The 24,176-nt window shown below is 37.7% G+C and overlaps 1 protein-coding gene across 3 annotated transcripts in view; it reads right to left on the reverse strand.

The window, feature by feature from the left end:
- LOC306879432 (protein SHQ1 homolog) overlaps positions 1-23,829 on the reverse strand; it is a 36,914-nt gene extending 13,085 nt beyond the window's left edge. Inside the window, exons 1-11 of one of the 3 annotated variants that reach the window (XM_079432370.1) lie at positions 23,729-23,829; positions 22,651-22,812; positions 21,840-21,904; positions 16,617-16,739; positions 16,327-16,487; positions 16,086-16,198; positions 15,839-15,939; positions 12,182-12,339; positions 10,871-10,924; positions 7,390-7,513; positions 808-928 (exon numbers count right to left, since the gene is read on the reverse strand). In XM_079432370.1, the coding sequence (XP_079288496.1) occupies positions 808-928; positions 7,390-7,513; positions 10,871-10,924; positions 12,182-12,339; positions 15,839-15,939; positions 16,086-16,198; positions 16,327-16,487; positions 16,617-16,739; positions 21,840-21,904; positions 22,651-22,793 (1,163 nt within the window). In that variant the 5' untranslated portion in view covers positions 22,794-22,812; positions 23,729-23,829. Of the gene's footprint in view, positions 1-807; positions 929-7,389; positions 7,514-10,870; positions 10,925-12,181; positions 12,340-15,838; positions 15,940-16,085; positions 16,199-16,326; positions 16,488-16,616; positions 16,740-20,472; positions 20,602-21,839; positions 21,905-22,650; positions 22,813-23,728 lie in introns of those variants that run through there. The other 2 variants (XM_079432371.1, XM_079432372.1) reach the window with 2 other exon arrangements.
- Between the last annotated feature and the right edge of the window lie 347 nt (positions 23,830-24,176).

Genomic DNA, 24,176 nt, shown 5'->3' on the forward strand with positions numbered 1-24,176 from the left:
TCCGAGGACCACGACAAAGAGTCCCTGTACCTACCTCCGCCTCTCTCTCTCATTTTCTCCCTTTGTCTCATTGAGAAAACAGGCACATTTAAACACACCCATTATTAATTAGCTGTCAAGGCCCCGTTCTTGCCAGAAAATCTACACTTTGGCAAAACACAGGACTGAAAAATTTCGGCATAATCCCCGCAGGACATTTATCGCGTCTGGGCACTGGGCCTACAACTTCAGATGCACATTTTTCAACTGGACTCTTTATAGACAAGCATACGACTTTAGCTGAACACCAGCCGGGAAACGGAGTATATCTCATTACTGAATTATGCACCGGCTGTAGTTTGCATTTTAAACGTGGAAGTGATTACAAAAAATGGTGAGCAGAAATCATGATTGCAATACCATTCATCATGAATCAAGTTCAAGCACTGTGGTTCTGTTTAACCACCAGAGACTGAACTAAAATAAACATGATAAAATGGATAGTTTGGACTCCTAACTTCATTTTTGTCATACTGTCATACTATTGTTTATTGATTTTGCATTGTGGCTAAGTTTGGAGAATATCTCATATTTCTTTAACACATGGTGCGAAATGTGACCTGGACGTGATTTTGTAAGATTTAGACCACTTACCCCTGGTAAAATCACTGTAAAACCCATCTCGTGTGGCTTATTGCTTTAATGGACCGATGATTTAGCTTTCATAAGGGATTAATGAAATTGGTATGATAAGCAGACAATCAGATCTTGAACACACTTAATTTAAGGTTGGCAGATTTAGGCAACATTATACTGGACTGAACATACTTGACCCTCTGGATCCAGATGCAGTAGTCTGTGATGTAGAGGTCATTGAGGATATAGGCTGGATCGTTCTCCCGGAAGATCTTATGGATGGCCAGCAGACACTTCAGGACACATGCCTTCCCTGTGACAAAGAAAACAAGCAGTAAATCAGTCTTTTTCTTGTTAAAAAAAATTAGTGAGGCTTATGCTTAAACCAATGGGGCAACAAAATTATAACAGTTTGATATAGATGGAAATAGAAAATGTGTCTCATTCTAAAGATCTTTGAATTTTTTTTTAACCAGAAAACACAAAAATACAGATAATTATTATTATTTTTTTTAGCAACGAAGACAGCTTATTTAGTGATCAACTGTGCAACTTTTGTTGGTGCAAAAGTGGGAATCTGTGCTGAGCCAATGCTTTTTGAGCACTCAGGAAGATGATTTTATTTTCTATTCTGGCAGATGCTTCCACAACACGCAACACACAAAACACACCCACAAACACCTTAAGGGCACCGTGCCACAGTGATGATATTTGTTGTCATAACACCCGTCTCCCAAATAAGGTGCAAAAATATCCCCTCAGCGCAACGCAATGGGCTCAGTCACGAAGCGAAAGAAGGGCTGCGAGGATTCTCGAGCCGCCCACAGAATAGCCTGGCAGCCGGTGGAGACATTCCAGCCGCCTCAGAAAACAAACAGTGCACCCGCACCGAGGAAAGCCTTACACAAACATTTGGTTCCCATTTAAGCTGGAGCTCATACACGGAGAAGCCATCGTGGCTTCCAGCTTCAGGACATGCGAGAAAAACTCCAGGAACTTGAACTGTACTCTGTCTTTCCCCATTCTTCCTCTCTCTCTCTCTCTTTCTCTGACCTCCATCCATCTTTAATTTAAGGGTTTTCTACTTTCCTTCACTGCTCCCTGGCAGAGTGGAGGAAAAGTAAGCTTTGGATTCTTCCGAAGACCAGCTGTGGGACTGTGCGGTGCAGTGTGTGCTGGGTTTAGATTGCATGTTGAGCCAGTTAATCATGTGCTGCAATCAGGCATCTCAGGGGAAGAAGTTGAAGAGAGGAGAGGAATGGGGTGACAAGGTTAGATTCAGGCCCTGGAAGTACAGATGGTAAAGGTCCACGGGGAGCCAATATTTAAAAGGACAAACTCACGAAGCCTGTCTAAAAAACAAATTTAAACCCATTTCAAAGGTGTGCTTTTTATTTAAAAAATAAATCGTCAAGTGCATGAATCAGCAATCATCTGAGCCTGACATGTGGTTTTATTTCCATTTCAGACTTTTAAGAGCACAACAAAGAGATTCAGTCACTGGTAAAACTTCTAATATAACAATGATATATATGCGATTATGTTGCTTGCATAGCATTTTATTTCATTAGAATACAGCTACTTTCTGAGTGGAGAAAGATTTTTTTGTTATTTTAATATAAAATTTCATGACAGTATAATTGTGCTTATTTGTCATGAAAATCATGTAAAAATGCAAAACAAATAACAGGTCCATCAAACAGACATTTTTTTTCTTTGATTTTGGCGTGAAATATGACCTGTATATGTAGTTGACAAGCTTGGTGAGATTTAGCCTCAATCCACCAATTTATTAATCATACAAAACTGTGACACTGACTGCTAGCTGTGTGGAAAACCCTTACATGACTGAACAAAGCAGCTAACCTCGAGAAACAGCTGCAAAAATTACATTAAAGAACATTGACATCAAATTATGCTGCATCAAATGGCCTACATCTATCATCATGAATTCTGCAATGTACTTCTTAAGATTGATCACGTTGGGTTAGAGATGACAATTCCTGCAGAGCAAAACAATGAATCTCAATAAGCTACGATGGAACTCGGCAAAAAGAAAAAAGTCAAGCTCTGACTGATGTTAAAGGGTTTTTAAAATGCCATGAAAATGAACCTGCTTTCAAATCAAAAGGCAAAACAACTTCCAAAAAATAAAACACAATGAATCACCTTTATAATGTATAATTGATCAAATTAAATTCATTGATTAAATTGATCAAAAATTTTGTTTTTTATAAGGTTACAAACCATTTCTATTTCTTATTTTCTAGTCAAAGAATGCTTAAAGATCTTTCATGGTTTGCTAAAAATATTAAGCTCTTTTGAACATACGATAATAAATCTTTAAGCACCAAATCAGTCAATTATTTCTGATGGATCAGGTGACACTGAAGACTAGAGGTTTTGACTGCTGAAAATTAAATTTTACATCACAGAAATAAAATCACATTTTAAATATACAGTTAAATTCCATCTGTACATACATTTTTATGAAGGGAGATTTACACCAGCAATTAAGCTTATATATACATATATATATATATATATATATATGGGGTATTTAACACGGGGCTATGGAGGTAGCTTCAACAAAATGTTGGGAAACACTGCTCTAACTGGCAAGCTGATACCGGTGCAGAGCAAAACAAGTAGAAACCGTATCCAAGCTATGCAGTTAAATGAAATACAGACAAGCCTCTGAAAGTTCAGATTATATACGAGCGTTTATATTTGCCCACAGTGCATCTTCTAGGCCGTTACCCACAGTCTCCCTCCACAATCTCCTTGAGGGCCCGCTGGCTTTAGCAGGATCTCTCGGAGAACAACCAGACAAGCTGCCAGAGGGCTGTTTAAATATTTACCCCTGGATAGCATTTCCATCACGACTTTATTCGTGCAGCATCATTAATGGGTTTGTTTTCCTACTAACTACAACTGTTTGCTTTCACTGCTGCTTAAACGAAGTGCCTCAAATTAGAGTACACACACATCAGATACACACCTCCATTCATGTTCCGCCGACAAATTAATTACCCAAGAGTCACGGTGTGACAGGGCAGTCTGCTTTCCGAGGGGAGTCACACCGCTGTTACCGTTCATTAAAGGGAACCTTATTGCACGTGGGGCTTTGATGGTTATAAATCTACAAATTGTAGACTGGAGTGAAATGTCACAGACTCTGCATGAAAATATACGCTAGTGAGTAATTACAACTCAGCGGTGTGTTTACAAATCTGTACCTTGAGGAGAAGAGTAAGAGGACCAGTGTAAACCTGATGGATATGATCCTATCAAAACACATTTAAAAACCTCTAAAGGCAGACAATTATACCGAAATACAGTTTCATTATGGAGCGTTCCGCTTTGACAGTGATTTAATTTCAGGAGGTCACTAAGTTGCTGCACTGCTGGTCGCTAGCAGGTGTTTCTACATAGTTGATCAGGCAGATCACAGGGGCACTCTTCCATTGTTTGTTACTGTTCATTTGCATAGAGTTCAACATTTATAACTGCACCTCTAACTGTCACATCCAAAACCAAACTTCATTGGAAATTAGTATTCGTATATAGTAACAGTATTCGATGCAGTGCCATGGTCCACTGAATTGTTCCTCATGGATCAATGGAGCATTAAAGGGCCCCTATTATGTAAAATCCACTTTTACATGGTGGACATAAATGCGTGTTGGCAGTGTGTGAACACAACCACCCAACTACGAAAACCCCACTCCTTATTTCCTTATTTTTAAATCCCCATTAAACCAAATCAGTCTCACTAGGCTCATTTTGATTCTATAAGCAATGTGACGTCACATTCCATAGGGTCCAGCCACGGCGGCTGATTGGCATGCATTACTATAGTTTCTGTCCTCAGTGGTTGTATGCGGTCCTCCATTTTCTCCGCTCTCGTGCAGCTGTAACGTCAACAATGTGTCGCAAGCAATCCTGGTGTTCTGTGTTTGGATGGAAGACTGAACATTAGAGGCTTCATTTCTCCAAACATTGGCCACTGAGGACACAGCAGATTACTTCTATTTTCAAGGTAATGCGCCTCGAAATTCATTTATGTCTGGGCAAATAATTTCACTCCAGCCTGCTTTGTGAATATCATGTCGTTATATTGGTTAGTGTTTTAACCGTATTTGTGTGCATACATTTTCAAAGTACTTTAATTCATCAGTGCTGCGTTTGTGAGATTAGTTCACGCCGCGCTGTCCGTTCGGTAGATGATAGGTCAGTGTGGCGCGAGCTCTGTAATATTGCGCTGTTTCGTCCCACTTTCAGTGCATTTGGCTTCCCATATGTAGAACTAAACACCGGTTCTCTCGCTCTGTCATGTTGCTTCTACCAGTTGTTCATTTCTGTACATATGCAAAGCAGAGAGACGTATACACTACACCCTCTTCTGGAGAAGGGCGGGAATATGCAGCTTATTTGCATTTAAAGTGAGACACACCAAAACAGCTCTTTTTTAGACATGCCCCAAAAGTGACATTTTCCAGATGTTTGATCTGTGGGGAATTTTGAGCTGAAACTTCACAGACACATTCTGAGGACACCCAAGCCCAATATTACATATTGTAAAAAGGGGCATAATAGGTGCCCTTTAACTATATATCTAAATGTATGCATGTCTTTTATTATCATCAACATCCAGTTTTCAAATGCCTTGTAAATATAGCCTTATAAAGACAGCGTGAAATGACATTTCTAAGCATTCAATGTAATGTGACGGTTTTTGCAAGTGTAGAGTGGGACTTGAGTTTATCCACCTTTATTTGATTGGATCATTTATCCACCTTTATTTGATTGGATCATTTATCCACCTTTATTTGATTGGATCATTTATCCACCTTTATTTGATTGGATCATTTGCTTGATTGGGCTACTGGTTTATCTTATGGCCCAATAGAGAGTATTGTTGCATTCCGTCCAATTTATGCAAGACTACTAACATGAAATGTGAATTAGGTTACTTTGTTGTAAGGTTTAGTTAGTTAAATTTACTTAGTTAAATTGTTTCTGAGGCAAGAAAATTTTACATTTTGATGAAGGATTATGAAATCCTTCCATTAGAATTATGTATTTAGAAGACTAGCAACATTTACCATGAAAGCAAAGTGTTTATTTTGGTTTTTATCTGGTCTTTAGAGTCAACATTAAATCTAAACTGATGCTCCTTTCTTAATACATTCCTTGTCTCACTGTGAAAGATACAGTGGTGGAACATTGTCCTAAGAAAAAAAAAAAATCATATTTGTAATTTTTCATTAAAGAATATCTTTTTTTTTTGCCCACCTCTGAAAAGATTTCCCAAGTCCCCTCCTTTTTCAACCACCTGTAACGATTCAATCAGTACCTGTTGGAGGAGCAATGAATTTCTTCACTGAATAACCTTTTATGGTCCTAAATGGATTGAAACACTGTTTCACATTGCCTTTATGGAATCTTCCATGAGTACTTTTTTTTATTTATTTTTTTGTCAGCAGAGGAAGTTGTTAGTACCTGACATGAACCTGTGATCGGTGAGGTGTGATTTTTCTTATCTAATCTTGTTCTGTCATCTAGTCTCTCTTCTGACTTAACTTCGCAATCAACCATACCCTGCTAATCCCAAATCTAACAAGGCCTGTAATTGCAGTTATTTATGAGCACTAAAATCAAGGTGTTGGATAATCTCACCACACACACCCGAAAACGTGTTTACACAGCGCTTCTGTCTCTTACAGATGGCTTCTTTGATTTAAAGGTTGCTCCTCTCTCAGAGATATCAAAGCCAACAGTGTCTACTCTGCAGGATTTCTTCAGAAGTGAGGAGACATCCCTCTCGGATTCCCTCGTTCTTAACCTCCCTCCCACGCTGACAGAACAGCAAGACTAAGCACACCAAGACATGACCAATCTGTTGACTGTCCTGTCATGGAAAACATCTTTTACCAAAGCACCCCGCTGTTCAGGGAGGGTTGGTGAGTGTCGTGTTAAATTCGGTCCCAAGTGAGCAGCTCTGTCTGCTGTGGGTAAATATAGGTTGCCTGTCAAACTCTTGTTCTCATTAGTCCCTTAAAGTCAACATGAAATAGCAATCGCAGCTCACACTTCCGTAAAGTGACGTATTTCTGAGATTAACCAAGAAAAAACAAAACAAAACAGTAAACATATCTAAATATCCCTAAAATCAGATAAATGATGAGAAGCAAAACTGAATAAGATTTAAGACTCGTTTTGAATAATTTTATATATATAGGATTTTTGATCAGGATTGAAGGCTGAAGGTTAGGTTCATTCTCAAGAATATCTTTATGTATTCCAATGTTAAAACCTCTTTTTTTATGTTAAAGATAAAAAAAAATATATATATATATCAGTAACAAAAATAACATCTCTAACAGTAGTCTAAAACAGTCTTAACTAGATTTTTGGTTACTAATTAAAATTTAAAGATTGTGAAGATCAGAAACATGTATTAAAGTATACAGCTCTATTTTGATTTCTTGTTGACTTTGTTGTTTTTCTGAATATTTCCATAACTGTCAAATAAATGTTAATCAGATAATTTTAAGAAACCTTCCTCCACTGAAGTTGTAAGAGATATGCTTGCTTTCATTGTGGTGGCAGCAGGGATTCTGGTAATGAGGTGGAAGCACTGCAGGGTTTATAGGGTGAGGAAGAGGTCACACGTTTAGTGTTGACCCTCAACCTGATCCCTTGGTGGCTTGGAAATGGCTAAAAGGTCTGGGTTTAACCGGGAAGTAAAGAGAGAAAGACTGAACTCACCAGACTGAAAAATGCAAGCAAGATCTTCCACAGCTCTTGTGATCAGGGAGAAGTGCCGATAGAGCGGGTAGCACAACGTCCTCCTGCCGAAAGACACCAGCACATCTTGTACAGAGTGATATGTCTGTAACACACACACAAACATGGTCTGTAAATTGCTCCAGATCTGTCCATGCATATTACATCAATCATTTTTTAACTCCACTGGTAATTACAGCAATTTGCTCTAATTATTCCCAACGACTTCTCGTTTTATTAGCAGGGTAAATAGTAGGTCACCTTTTAAACGCCTTGGCAAACGGTGTGCTTAATTGTAGACAGTGCTTAATCGCTTCCCTCCGAGTTCTTCATAGTCTAAGCATCCACAGACAAGCGCTTTGGGGGGAAAAAAACACGTCTTTTTTTCTCTCTCTCCCTTTTCTCTTTGCGTTTTCCAGCCTCCCACTCTCCCTCCCCTCCGCTATTCTCTTAGCAGCTTGTTAAGAATGCACCCGGAGTCATTCTAGCATGTCATCATAGCTCATGCACTCCCCCAGGCTATTAAACACTGGTGTAAATAAGCCTGCTGAGGGGGGGGTGGCTCACCGAGCACTGCCGGTCGGGGGGTTACAGTGGTTAGGCAAAACAGAGGGTGGGAGAGGAAGATAAATGAAGGAGATTGAGAGAGAAAGAGAGTAGGAGACAATGATAGGGTGTTGAGGAGAAACTACATTAGCATTTCCTGAAGGAAATACCAGTGCTTGCAAGATAGCTAAAGAATAGAGTTGAGGTTTTAGGACTCTTCGGTTTCAAGTCTTTGTTCTGCATAAATGAAAGCGGTGTCTTGCGTTTTATTGGCTGTGCACAAGAATCGTCACACAACGCAACAGCATCTTTGCAGAATGAAGGTGGCTTTAAATGGTTAAAAAAATGCAAGAATAATAACCTATTGAAATCATTTACTCATCACATTTAGTCAGATCTCAGTGAGAGAACCAGATCAGTCTTGAATGTTCAGCCTGACATTATGACTGGATCAACCAATTCACAGAAAAAAATTTAAAATAATAATTAACTCAAAAGAACAACTTATATGCTTTTAATGAGAAAAAAAATGCAATAGACCAAAAAATAAATAAATACAAACTACAAATAAATTACATTATAATAAAAATGTAATTACAACATATTAAAGATGAAGAATTGCCATTATTTGGCCATTATTATTTTTATTAAACGATTGATTAAATTAAACTGAACAACTCATATGGTTTTAACAAGAAAAAATAGTTTCTAGTGGGCTAAAATATATACAATATTTAATAATAACTTATTTTTTTTAAACTATTGACAAGAACCATAGAGACAAATGAGTCCAATTTGTCAACAAATAATTCAGTATGGTTTTGTGCACTAGATAAACCAGTACACTGAAAAGAACTCAAGAAGAGACTCAAAATTCACAAAGTTTTTAGGACCTCTGAAGCAGAACTAGGCCAGGTGTCAAGATTGTTCAGTAAATAACAAAAATGGCCTGTTTCTCACATAAAGCCTTCATATAATTTCATAAGTCACAAACTAAAAACACAGAACACACAAAGCTGAAATGATCTACAAATCCAATTTTGAGCCTGTACTTTAAGCCATTCAGGCTGAATTAGTTGCAGAAGTTTAATACTTAAGGTCAAAGGTTAAGAACAAACTCTTAACATGAATGTTTGAGGAATATCAATGTAGCGCTGCTTTGCAAGCACTAAAAAGGAAACAGTGAAAGAGACAATGAGAGTTTGTGCTGTGTATGTGTGAGAGAGAGAGAGAGAGAGAGAGAGAGAGAGAGAGCAGGCAGTTGGAGGATGTCATTACCACCCTTCTATTATCAGTATTGCAGTGGAGTGCTGGCTCTCAGCACTCTAAGCTGGGAGAGGTGTCGGGTTACTTGTCCTCATTGTCACACTCGCGGTGGAAATATGGGGGATTAGGGACTGTTGCCGCCCCAGGAGTCAGGATGCACGTACACACAAGGTTTGGAGCTCTCACTCAAACCACACGCAAGCAGTTTAAGGCTGAATTTGTCTCTCGCTATGGTGTCAACTTTGGCACAGGATGCATTATGCGGATGGTGAAATGTAAATGCCTGTCTGCTACATTTCACTATACACACATGCAAGTTTATGCAAACTACTGATAAGCAGGAGTAATCGAGAACACAGGAGAGACAATGATCTTTCATGAAAACGTGTTACTGAATCGTTTGTGAACTTTAAACGAGTCCTTTTTTAATATTGTGATTGGTTACGGTTGCATTTTGGGCAGTATCTTGTGACCCAATTTGCAGAATATGTTTGTTCCAAAACAGTAAAACTCCACCTAGCTGTATATTACACATCAGATGTCTTGAGATTGCTTGTTTTTTGGTTCCATTGCACAGCATGTTTATATTTAGACAAATTAATGGGTGCTGGAAACTATTTTTGTTGCTTCTGGTTAGGATACATGTTAACAATAGAATAACTTTAAAGTTGCTAAGCTTTCAGATGGGCAGTGGCATAATCTAGTAATCTGCATGTATTGCAATGTCAACAGTGGCTTCAAAAGGGAGATTCCATCAGAGGAAGACAATGCCTTATGTAATCAGAACACTCCATACCCTTATTTTAGGCTTTGTTCAGGTAGGCAGCAGAATTTAGGATGTTAAGCACAAGTAACGTCATTAAAGTCTACAATACTTTTTGGAGCTGCGTCTGAAAACACTCCCTTTCTAGTTTCTTACATAAACCAGTGTTATTTTAGTTGTATTTACATGATATGAATTGTAATATAGTTTTTTTATATTTTGAATTGCTTTATTTTTATATTTTTAAGTTTTCTTTTTGTTTTAGTAATTGTATGTGCTTTTGTCATTTTTTTTATATTTCTATTTAGATTTAATTTATTTTTATTTTAGTACTTCAACTTTAAATTTTCCATCTAATGTCTATCATTTATTTTACTTCAGCCATATTTAAATTACCAAAAATGGCTGTTAATGACACTGTGACAAACTGTGGCATTCATTATGTTGACAATCATGAATGAATGAACAAGTCGGCGGTATCTCCATGCATGTGTAAAATTTGAATGTGCAAAAATGCCTTGAGTTCAGCATGATAGACATGAGCAGAGGCACAATTTCCATATTTTTCAACCTTTCTTTCCACAGTGACAGCTACTCTCACTTGTAGTATGAGAAAGTCTTTTGGCATTGTGAGATGCTAACATTATTGCTATAGCAACTGAAGTAGATACACCGGATATTGACTACACTGTTTGAACAAACAGGTCAGATTTAATCACATGCAGAACGGCAATGCAGACAGTCAGTCCTAAATATTAGATCTGAAAAATAACTCATGAGAGAAAACGCCAGAGTCTCCATAAGTTAAAATCACTCGTTCATTTATTCGTTTGTTTGTGCATTCAAGGCCAGGTCACATTTTGTTAAGATGCTAAATGTACCACATACCTCCAGCCAGCTGAGAGTACCGCTGAGCTTCCTGATGGTCCAGGCTGACTCTACCTGCAAATCACAACAACATTAGTCAATACTGTAATCGATGCTGTGTAAACTAAACAAAACTCAACTCTACTGATGTCAGACGCTATATAACACAGACTATACAAAACTGGTCAAATGTTAGCATAATTATGACACACTTATCCTTCATGTTGTATACAATTCAGTATATGCTATAATACTGACCATTGCTGTGAATGCAATGACGTCACAAAAAACAATGCATAGTGTATCAGTACAGCATCGGTTATTAGCCAATATTATAGATTATTAAATTTTTTCCCATAGCAACTTGAACTTTCTATTCATCAAATAATACTGAAAAAATGTTTCATGGTTTCCACAAAAATATTAAGCAGTACATCTGTTTAATAATAAATGTTTTCTGAGCACCAAATCAACATATTAGAATAATTTCTCAAGGATCATGTGACACTGAAAATTCTTGCTAAAAATTCACTAGGAATAAATTACATTTTAAACAGTAAAACTTATTTTACATTGTAATCATTTTCCAAACTATTACTGTTCTTACTGTGCGTTTAATAAAAAATAATTATGGAGAATGTTTATGGTATGCATAAGAGACTTCTTTCAAAAACTGTGTTTTAATCGTACTGACACTAATTATATATATTTATACATTTAAAACTATATTTTGTGGTATCTGTTAGAAACATAATATTGTATATCCCTATTTGGTCCATTTTCATTACGTAAAAAGGGGTGAAAGAACAAGAAATGATGATGAAAAGAGGGGAAAATGTTTCCGGATTCAAACTCACGTCAGTCACATGAGCACCATGGCTCAGTGCACAAGCGCTAACCACCAAGCAAGCCACAGCTCCAAGGCTAAATTTATCACTTTAGACAAGAGAATGTTTTAAGAAGGTTTGATATGTTCTCTAACTATTATGATTGATCCAAAGCCCAGATTTTGACTGTACATTTAACATATGCTGAAAGCTTCGGAGTCAATCCAGCAGAGCTCTTCACAACCGAAGCCCTTGCAACATTCTAGTACTTCAGGTTCAGAAGCAGTGTTTTAAAACATAACCATGATTTTAATATTTTTCAAACTTATTTTTACAATTATTACCATGTGCAGTGGCCTCGAAAGAGATTCTCGGGACTGTCTGGAAAACATTACAGGAATGTACCAACTTCCTGGAGCTTTGGTGCACGTGAAAATGCCAGGACTCGCACGCCAAACCCACTTACTAGCAGAGAAATGTCTGTGGCGAACAAGCGTACACTTACATTGTGCTCTCCCTCTGTAGTGCGCACATCATAGACATACGCGAGAACGATGTCCACCAAACTGAGCCAGGCATGGAAGCGTGTTTTCTTATCCAGCATGTACGAACGGTTTGTGAATTTCCTCATCTGCTCTTTTTCTTCTTCTGTGAAAGTTATTGCTGGAAGTACAGAGAGAGAAACAAAGACATTCAGTGTTGTTTATCAAGTTATCTCAGGGAGATACAGTCAAAGTCAATCACTGACAAATTCTCCCCAAAAAACAAGTATAAACTCAGGGCTCCAGCAGGGAATGACAGATGCCTCTGCTCTGCTGAGAGCTTTCAGAAACAAAAGCATGTTCGCCACAATTATCAGAGTCAGAGACGAGGCTTTTGAAGCATAGTAAAGTTACCGCACGGGAAGAAAAAAGTTACAAAGCTTGATTGATGCCCTAAACTGACTTGATACTGCCAGGGAGGAAGGAGTCGAAGGCAGGGCAGCGAGAGAGAGAGAGAGAGAGAGAAAGAGAAAGGGCAAGTCAGCACTTTAGTAGCAGCTGAAAGTGATCCCCTTCTTGGCTGCAGCACTGCCCCTGATAGAGCCCCTCGTGTGCATGCTTGCATGTCCATATACACACACACACTTAAAGCTAGTGCTGGCAGAGGTCGAGTTCTGGCTCTGTTGGGAGCTGCTGGATTCCAGTGACATGACGACTGAACAGCTCCCCCATTTTCTCTCTCTCTCTACCTGATTTACCCTCTAACACAGCTGCCTCTGCCTGGCAAGAAACACTGACTCCTGTGAGACCAAAACCAGGAGCTGAGGAGGGAGTTCAGCTCCACCCCAGCTCTCATCTTATCTTTATATTAAATTGTTTCTGTCACCAATTACAGATTTTGTTTTTGTTTCATTGTTGTTTATGAAGGAACTCTTAAAACTTGTGCAACTGTTATTTGGTAGGATAAAGATTTCAAAACCGTTTCATCTAAATAAAAAATAGGTGTTTTAAAGAAACAGGTTGCACTTTATTTTACAGTACATGTACTTACAGTGTACATAAAGTGTACTTACCTAAGAAAGTACTGGTAATATAAGGTAACTACATGGGGTAGGGTTAGGTTCAGGGTTAGTACCTAGTTATTGTAATTACTATAATAAGTACATAGTATGTACATGAGGAACAGGACTGTATATTAAAGTGGTACCAAGAAACAGTTCATCCAAAAAATAAACAATAAATTTAATTAATTAATTAATTAATAACTATCATCATTTACTCACCCTCATTCTAAACCTGTAGGGTAGTTGGGTTGTAGAGATCCCCCCAGAAAACCAAAAACAAAAAAAACAAGCACCAAAGAAAAAAATCTGGGGTTTTGAATGACAAAAGGCTATGGAAGCCTATTTCAGATTCAGATTAAATAGGTAAGTGTGACTATTTATCTTTAAACATTTTATATTTCATTTATATTTTCACTTAATATCTAACACATACTATTTCTCTACAGTATTGTAAACTTTCGTCTATTGTTTTTAGTATACTTACACATTTTTAATGTACAAATACTAGCAATGACTCGTTGAGGCTATAACGTTCTTCTTTTATGGAATGCATTATAATTTGTTATTCATTTAATGGCAAAATCAGCAAAATCAACATCTGACACCACACAGGTGCCCAGACCACTGACACAAGCATTTATTGTAGTGAGATGGGGGAGTGGACTAATGAAGTGCATACATGCATAAACACATATGGTGAGGCTGTCATCTCCATTGGGACCTAGAGTGTGAAGATACCCGATACACATGGGAAGGCAAGCACGGGGAGAAGACAAGGAAGAAGCAGAAATCTTGAATTAGAATCTCAAGCAGTAAACAGAACATGTTTTTATGTGTGTGATCTCTGTCATGCAGGAAGGTTTCTCATCATGAAGACAAAGAGAAAGAGTGAAGCCTTTGGGTATACCTATTCACAAATCTGTGAATTGCACTTAGAATGTACCGACTAGCTTGTAAAGAAAATGTCTGGGTTGGAAGTGTTTCTCTCTTCCAACAACCACGAGTGCACCTTTTCTCCTGAGGGCCACAGTGGAAATCATGGCCAACTTGGTGTCCTGGGGTGATAAAACATGACCAGAGGGAAATGATTAAATAATTATTTTGAAAATTTAACTTGAAATCCCCTTGGCACTACTGTGTGGTACAATGTATAAGATGCTTCTTTGTCGACTAGTCGTGGATTTCAGTAGTGAGAGTAGGTTGTGGACATTCAACCATCTTAAACCATTACAAAGAAATAAAGCCTACCTGGTTTCTCATATCTAATGATAGCTAAACGATATTGAAAAACAAACAAGCTCATCCTAATACCCAAAGAGCGAAGGCCCTAATTAACTTTAATGGCTTAATGAGCCATATCCAGTCAGGAAAAACTTAGAAAACAGTGAGGAGTAGATATATTGGCACCAATTTGTGTGCACTTCACTCAGGATGGTCTGTCCAAGCATTCAGCAGCAATTAATCTGCTCCATACATTCAGCATACTGATGAGAACACTAAAAATATAGTTGTATAGAAGTGCCTGTGTGCTAAGTAGCTGCACAATGTTATTTGATTGATTGACAGCAGAGAACGGAACGCATATCTTGAAATATCTCCATCTCCCTCTGTTTAATCCTTCTCCATCTTCTTCTTCTGTGATAGGACCAGCTGTGTAACCCCCCCGCCCCCCCTGCACCAACATATGCTCGCAGCTCAGAGTAATTTCCTCATTCTGTAATCGGGCACTGAGGAATTAGCACACTACTCTAGTGATCAAGAACATGCTGGTGTGGGACACAATCGCTTCTCGTCTGTCCATGTCTGTGCCGCTTTATCACACACATCTCACACGCGTCAATATTCCATGCAACTTTAAACGTGTTCAGAGATTGTACTATTACAACAGATGTGCCAAGAAAGAAAGAGACAGACAGACAGACAGAAAAATACAGCTAAGACAGATGGAAAGAAAATGACAGACGGATTGAAGAAATAAAAAAAGGAATAGATAGACAGAATGCTAGACAAAACAACAGACAGAACAACATAATGATAGACAGACCAGACAAAAAACAGAATGACAGAGAGATAAAATAATGGATAGACAAAGCAATAGATAGAAATAGATGAAAGAAAGAGCAAAAGCTGCTTTGTGGGCACAAAAGTGGGCTGAGAGGTGGTTTGTACCTCGCTAACTCTGTGACTCACACACAGAATCATCAATATGACTCAGCAGTTATAAAACAATGACAAAAACACATATAAATCTCCCAAAGAGTAAAAGTATGAGTGTTAAAACAGTGCGAGTCCACAAATAGCTTCAAATCTCCTCCCATGTGCAACGTGAATGCACAATGCTGTCGTTAGTCTAATATTCGGGTCCCAAGATGATCAGTGTCCACCTGCTGGCAGAGACTAGGAACAGCACCTCTGGAAATATTCCATTTATCATTTTCAACTTGGCGACCTTTACTAAACCCGCCCCCTAATTCTTCATCCAGACCCAAAAAGAGAGACACACCAGACAAAGCGGTAATTATGCACTGAATGTGTAAATACATTTGGGGAGTTTAACTTTATTCTCTAAAGACAGAACAAAGCTATATATTGAATCTGAGGAGGTAAAGGTCTCACAGGTGTCGGAGTATGTTGAAGGGTCCGAGCTCAGTTCTCTCCACCACGGTTTAAACTTCAGCAGGTTTCTGATCTCCTCCTCGTCCTCATACAAGTTCACCCTGCAGAAAAAAAAAAAAAACAATCTGAATGTGTGGATGTTCTGTCATGTGCAAGATGTGAAATGAAAATGTTTTAAATGTTCTTTTAACTGTAGACAAATGTGATGAAATTCAGTACAGGAACAGACATTTAACAGTGGACTTACATGTAATGGTCAGCACAAAAGATTGTGGTCTCTGCGTCTAGTCGATTGCGTCTCCTGAGCTCAGGAGCAGTTTTGTCAGGATCCTTCACATCAATCACCTCATTCAACTCCTCCTGATTGACACAAAGCAAAACAATGGGTTGTCCACAACAACTCCAAGTCATTTATTTATTTGTCGTCTTTATCAAAAACTTTGTAAAAAGACCATGTCTATTGTCTCATCAGGGGCAGATGTTCTTACTTGCAGTCTGGTGAAGACTCCAGACCTAAGGTTTCCAAAGCCATACTTGTGGTATTCTTTCAGCGTCTCTGCTGGGGTTTCAGTATAAACCTCCTGTTCTATCTGCCAATCAAACTCCTCCTCTTCATCTTCCTCCTCCTCACATCCTCCACCACAGGATTCTGAGAGAACGCCAACAGAGGGCGTTCAGTGAATACAGAATGAATGGAACATGAAATAAAAATAAAACACCAGAGGAACATGCTGGAAGATGATCAGCTTTTCATTCCCAAGGGAGAATTAAACCTTACCTGTGTCCTCCACCAGTGGTTTGGCTGACCTTGATCCCTTAGGAGCCAGGAGACTGGTGAGCATCTCCAAACCCTCAAAGTGCTGTCCGGCCGTCTCTTTAGGGACATGCAGTGTGAAGAGGCCTGATACATACACAGATACTTAAAGTCATGTAACATAGAGAACAATCATTTATACTGTTTTGTGACATACATTTGAGAGAAACTGATTACTGAAAAAAAAAAGTAGGATGGGGTTCAATCTATCAGTTGCTGATTGGCTAGAGGCCGATCTAATTGTGAGCTTGCAGACATTTTTAAGAAAAGGGTCCAAGAGGGCTACATGATTGGAGAATACTAAGATGCTACAATGCAGTTTCTGAATGCGTTCTGAATGATTGTTAAAGCATTGTTTTAATGTTACTAGGTTGTTCTTTTTAAGGCATTACTAGGTGAGGTTACCTGTATGTACTGGACCAAGTCTGGACCAAGAGTGTCTATTCTTTGCTTGTCTTTGGTCTGTATGTGCACTCCAGAAAGGGAGTTTGATAGAAACTGCAATTCTGTTTGGTTCCAATGATAATGGTGCAGAAATGATCCGCTTTGCCTTTAAATCGCTAAATAGCTCATTAGGCAAGCAACTTTACATATTGCACTGGCATTGAAACAAAACAGTAGGACACAAAAAAATGAACTCATTAAAGTCGGCATGAAATGGAAATTCACTCTATTGTCTATAGATTATATTGTGGATTCTTCCATGCACATTTCATTTCATATTCACATTCACAACTCTTGACCTTTTAATCAAAGTGTCATCTCTCTCCATCCAATCAATAGCTGGTGGACTGATTCAAATCCCTGACCTCCCCTTTTTTTCTTTTAATAAGTAGTTTCACACAGATGTTTTTCACAATATGGAAGAACAGATCTGTTGAATATTTCAGTTACATCACAACTTTAAAGTGACAATTCACCCCCCAAAAAATAAAAAAATCAGTTCTTTCTTCTGTGGAATGCAAAAGATATTTTTTGCCCATACAATGCAAGTCTGTGGTGTACAAAACAACATTCTTTAAAATACCATCCTTTGTGTTTAACAGAAGAAAAATAGAAAATAGAATAGAATAGAAAAACACTCTCCCCAGCTGCCATTGGTCCAGCAAACAGATAGTCCCACCCCAAACTCAAACCATTGGTTAAGCCACTGTTGCCGTGTAGGTCTGGTCAGGATTCTTAAACAAACAGAGGAATGTTTTGAAAGCAGCCACAATATTTACTCTTTTCTGGGAAATCAGCCTACATGTGGCTTACTTATAGTTGTCTCTACCTATTAAGCTGTGACAGGAGAAAATATTTTAAGCACTAAATATGCACATATCACCCTTAAAATGACAATAATTGCCTTGATTATAGTCCTTACATGCAGATTTGTGAACGATTTATAATTTCTTATGTAAACAGAAAGCAATTAGAGGTACTTTATGATAGACGACAGCTAAATTATTCACTGGCTGTCGATCAAAGACAATGCGTTGAAACGAGGCCAGTGAGATGTCAAGCAGTGGATCCCGTGGCCATTAGTTATAATTAAAAGCGCTAATAGGCAGCTCATTAAAAGACATGTCGGGACTACGGCAGATCGGTCAGACACAATCGCAGCGCTGCTTCTGCTGTTTCTTTCTGAATGAAAGATTGATAAGCACTGCACAAAAGAGAGCGAGCGAGTATAATCAAAGTGAAGGTGTATCATAGTAAAGAATGAACAGAGTGATGGAATCGGTGAGATGGATCGTTATGATGCTGACAGCTCAACCGAATGATTAAATATGAGAATTCTTTGCTATAATTAAGTCTGCTCTGCAGAAAGAAAGACAGCGAGAGAAAGAAAGAAGATCTCCATTTCTAAAACGGTGTTCATTATTCCCATTACTGAAGACAAATAACATTTTAACTAAGCTGGCTTGCTGGTCTTAGTTGCACCAACTTGGGCTGTTTTCAGATAGACTAGCTTGCTGCCAAGCTAAACCAGATAAAAGCAGTTGGGTCAAGTTGAAAGACCATCTTAAACCATCTAAGCCCAGCTTAAACATGTTAAGACCAACTTTGCTGACCGACTTTAAGTGTTTTTTTAGCAGGTATTTCTTATTGTTTAAACTCATTTTACTCCTGTTGTTCCAAACCTGTATGAATTTCGGTTTTTCTGGGGAACATAAAATATTTGATTTATGGCTTCACGTTTTTCCCATACAATAAAATTCAATGTTCACCAAAACTGTTTGGTTGCAAACATTCTTCAAAATATCTTCTTTTGAGCTTCACAGTAAAAGCAGACTTCATATTGAATTTTCACTTTTGGGTGATCTGTTCCTCTAACTCCTCTTTTTATTATTTTATTTGATTGAAGACGCACAGAGTGAGAGTGAGGATGGAAAATTATGAGAAGGAAACTAACAATCCAAACATGCTTCTCACACGTGCACAATATTTGGTGTGTGACGGTGTGCTAATTGCTAATCCATCATAATGATTTTTGATCTTCGACTGTGTGTTTTCTTATGTAAACAGGAATTTGTGGAAAGAACAAAATTGTTGGGATTATATTCCACACATTACATGCCAAACGGTTACAATCTCAAAGTCTGTGCTTGAGACAACCTTGCATTAAACAACCTATAATTTTAGACCCACTAGAAAGATTAAAACGGTGTTACGTTAAAATGACAATAACTGCTTTGACTGTAGTCATTCCAGATTTGTGAATGATTAATAATTACTTGTTACTCTATGTAAACACAAAGCAATTAGGCATTCTTTATGATAGACTACTGCTAAATTATTCACTGGCTGTCGATCAAAGTAGACACGCTGAAACGAGGCCAACGAGATGTCAGGAACAGGATCCTGTGGCCTTTACTAAGCAATTGGAAATCTTCATGCTATTTGGAGAGCAGTTTGACAGCCTGAACTATTGTGGAAATTGTAAAATCACAGACATGTATAATTATAAACAATAATAATAATAAAAAAATAAGCTATCAATCAATTCCATGGGAACTGTAAGAAAAAGCAAATCCTTGGCAGTCAAGTAGCATTGTGCTGCCTTAAATTCCTTAATTTATCTTTTAATTACTTATTTATTTTTGTAAAGATGTAATTTTGGTTGGTATACTGTATACTGTATGATTTTTACCAAAACCAGTTTAACGCAAACTCCATCCCTAGCCAATTCTAAATATTAGTGTTCCTAGACATTATAATGAATGGTGCTTTTGCCTTGTACAGGTACATCTCAAAAAATTAGAAACTTTCATATATTTTAGATTCTTTACATGTAAAGTAAAACATTTCAAAAGGTTTTTGTTTTGTTTTAATTTTGATGATTAGAGCTTACAGCTCATTAAAAGTAAAAAATCAGTATCTCAAAATATTAGAATATTTACATTTGAGTTTCAATTAATGACCATCCCTACAGTATAAATTAAGGGTATCTCTTGTTCTTTGAAACCACAATAATGGGGAACACTGCTGACTTGGCAATGGTCCAGAAGAAGAACATTGATGCCCTCCACAAAGAGGGTAAGTCACAGAGGGTCATTACTGAAAGGTGTGGCTGTTCACAGAGGGCTGTATCAAAGCATATTAAATGCAAAGTTGACTGGAATGAAGAATTTGGGTAGGAAAAGGAGCACAAGCAACAGGGATGAGAATAGCTTGAGAATATTGGCAAGCAAAGCTGATTTGACACTTGTGAGAGCTTCACAAGGAGTGGACTGAAGCTGGAGTCAGTGCATCAAGAGTCACCACGCTCCGACGTCTTCAGGAAAAGGGCTACCAAGCCACTTCTGAACCAGAAACAACATCAGAAGCGTCTTACCTGGGCTGTGGAGTAAAAGAACTGGACTGTTGCTCAGTGGTCCAAAGTCCTCTTTTCAGATTAAAGTAAATTTTGCATTTCATTTGGAAATCAAGGTCCCAAATCTGGAGGAGGAAGACTGGAGAGGCACAGAATCCATGTTGCTTGAAGTCCAGTGTGAAGTTTCCACAGTCAGTGATGATTTGGGCTGCCATGTCATCTTCTGGTGTTGATCCACTGTGTTTTCTGAAGTCCACAGTCAACGAAGCCATCTACCAGGAAATTTTAGAGCACTTCATGCTTCCTTCTGCTGACAAGCTTTATGGAGATGCTGATTTCATTTTACAGCAGAACTTGGCACCTGCCCACACTGCCAAAGGTACCAAAAGCTGGTTCAATGACCATGGTGTTACTGTGCTTGATTGGCCAGCAAACTCGCCTGACCTGAACCCCATAGAGAATCTATGGGGTATTGTCAAGAGGAAGATGAGAGACACCAGACCCAACAATGCAGATGACCTGAAGGCCGCTATCAAAGCAACCTGGGCTTCCATTACACCTGAGCAGTGCCACAGGCTGATTGCCTCCATGCCACGCCACATTGATGCAGTAATTCATGCAAAAGGAGCCCCAACCAAGTATTGAGTGCATAGAAATGAACATACTTTTCAGAAGCCTGACCTGACATTTCTGTTTAAAATATCCTTTTTTTATTGATCTTATGTAATATTCTAATTTTCTGAGACACTGAATTTTGGGTTTTCATTATCTGTAAGCCATAATCATCAATTTCAAGAAATAAAGGCTTGATATATTTCACCCTATGCGTAATGAATTTATATAATATATGGGTTTCACTTTCTGAAATGAGTGGCAAAAAATATTGACCTTTTTCATGATATTCCTATGTACCTATATATAATATTAGTCAAAAACCAAATGAATGTATGTTGCCCTGAGTAAGTTTTTTAAAGCATAATTGCTTAATAAGGTCGTCCTTTATCTTGTTCTGTCCCTCACTATCCTTTTTTAGATATAATTATGATAATGACAATAACTGCTCTAAAACTGCACAGCAGTTCTTTGTTACACAGAATTGTTATGAAATACTGACATTTCACTCAGGCAATACAGCTATCTACATCTACTAGTCCTTAATTACTATGTTCTATTTGCCTTAGACCTTCTAAGTAGAAGTTGGTAAGTTAAGACAAAGGGGAACCTTTTAAGAAATTGATTTTCAAAAGACTAGGTCAATTTTGCTGCTTCTGCTGAAGCTTGTTCATGTTTTATCTTAAAAAATGGCCAGGTGTGAAGTACTGAGTGGTTAAAAAAAAGGCAGCATGGGTTTTCTAAGGCAAGAAACAATAAAAGGAAGTGATTGTTACCTTTATCAATTTCGAATGAAGCTTTTTCCCGGCCATCTTCAACTATTCTCCCAGGCAGAGTCAATCTTCAAGGTAGATGATTACACAGATTTATTAATAAATTAATTTAATTTTATATAGTGGTGGCCAAAATTATTAGAACACTAGTATTTTCACCAGCTAAAAAAAAAAAGTCAGTTATTCCTTTCTTTTGCTGTTGTGTGTCAGTAGGAAATATTAGTTTACATTTCCAGACATTCATAGAGCCATTAATTGTAATAATCCAGTGAGATTTTTGTTTGCACAAGGAGTCTGACAACAGCCAGTGCTCCACACAGAGATCTGATCACACCATCATCCAGTCTGTCTGGAATGACATGAAGAAACAGAACAAACTGAGACAGACTGAATCCAGAAGAACTGTGGCAACGTCTCCAAGATGCTTCAAGAGACCTAATAATTTTCAACGCCACTGTTTATACAGATCACATATACATACATACATACATACATACATATATATATATATCTCACACACATATGTGTGTGTGTGTGTGTGTGTGTGTATTATTATGCAATATGCTTTAGATAACCAAACAAAAAAAACTAATGGTATCTACAAACAAATTATTCCAGCTTTTTCTCACAACTTGTCTTAGTGGTTTCAGCAATAACTTGCGATTGAATTTAGTGTGGACAAAGTGTCCTAATGCTTTTTGGGGTCTCTGTCTTTGCATTTGTAGTTAAAAATCATTGTAAACATCTTATTAGGACCTATGAGTATTTTTCTGTTTTAACAGAACGCCAATCATGGTGTTTGCAGGTGAGTCACCTGAGAAAGTAGGGCTTGGCATAGAACTTAAAATCTTCTCCCTGGATGTAGATGTCAAACTCAGATGTCCTGGTGTAGGGTACACGAATAACCACAGTAAGGAAATCGGCATCTTGACTCAGTTCAAACGCCGGTGTTATCATGATTACACACGGACAAGTACTGCAGTGAAAGGAGAAAAACACAAACAGTTATTCAGACATCTTTAACTGGTTGGGTCAAATTTAAGTTTATTCAGCAGGATCTTACTGATTCTGCATTAAAAATATAATATAGTTACAATGTACAACACACTCCTAATGGAATCAAATTTTTATTCCAATTGTCAGAGGTGACGTTCATCCATATTATTTTAACTTGAAGCTCCATTTTTTTCTGTTTTTTCTGTTGTGTTAATCTATCAATCATGTCATCTAGGCACAGTTTCACAATCATTACTAATTACAGACAGCATACAGAAAGTTCTCATTACTTTGACTGTGAGCAAATCTCTAAAAGTTACTTCTAAACAGAAAACCAACTACCTGACAGTGTAATGGGAAGTGAAGTCCTTAGAAAGTCTGCTCATCTAGTCCCTGGTATATTTAACATTCAGTCAAATAGATATTTGAAGAGCAGAAAGAATAGGGCAGCTTACAACTCCACCTTGTGGCTAACGTTACTCAATTTGAACTCAATGAGACATAAACAAGCCATTTGCCAACTAGCACATTATAAACCTTGAAATGTTATTCAGGTGTATAATAGCCATTGTTATTCAGCAGTTAAGACACATTCTTAAAATACTGAGGACTAAAATGAAAAAACACCTTGTTAAATGTTTTCCAAGTAACCAAAGTCGCTATACTAACATGATACGTGCACGCAGGACAAAACCAAACCCAAAATAATAAACTAAATGATAACTAAAGCCCGACGCAGGTAAGCTGTCATAAATCTGCCTATGTTGTTTGAGCGTGCAATATTTACGCCAATATAAAGTACACACTTCATGCACTATTTACGTTTTCAAATTATATAGTACGATTTAAATAAGGCAATGGCAAACAACATAAACATAATAAAAGGAAACTGATACCTTCACGCCTGTTCTGTGAAGATCTCTAAACAACATCAGTAACACATATGCAGCACATGGACTACTTCCTGCTTTCTCCACTGGCCATGTTTTACCGTAATGCCACATATAAGGAGGACTACAAACTCGCTTGGATTTTACACTCCAGTTCCAATATGCAATTCTACATGGTGACGATGATTAAATAAATATCAATATGCATTTAAAATAAATCAAATTCAATTAATCAGTGTAAGTGCAGTCAAAGATTAAAGATTAAAGAAGTTCATAAAGAAGAAAAATATACATTTGAAAAAATAAAAATAAATAAACAAGTGTAGAATAATAAAAAAAATATGTTTATTATGTTTCTGGGTTGAACAATTCTTTCAGCGGATTATTATTATTATTATTATTTTATTCAGAAACTGGTCAGAAGCATAAACCAGTAGCCACCATTATAGAATGA

The sequence above is a fragment of the Barbus barbus genome (assembly GCF_936440315.1).
Source record: "Barbus barbus genome assembly, chromosome: 13".
In the NCBI taxonomy this organism is placed as follows: domain Eukaryota; kingdom Metazoa; phylum Chordata; class Actinopteri; order Cypriniformes; family Cyprinidae; genus Barbus; species Barbus barbus.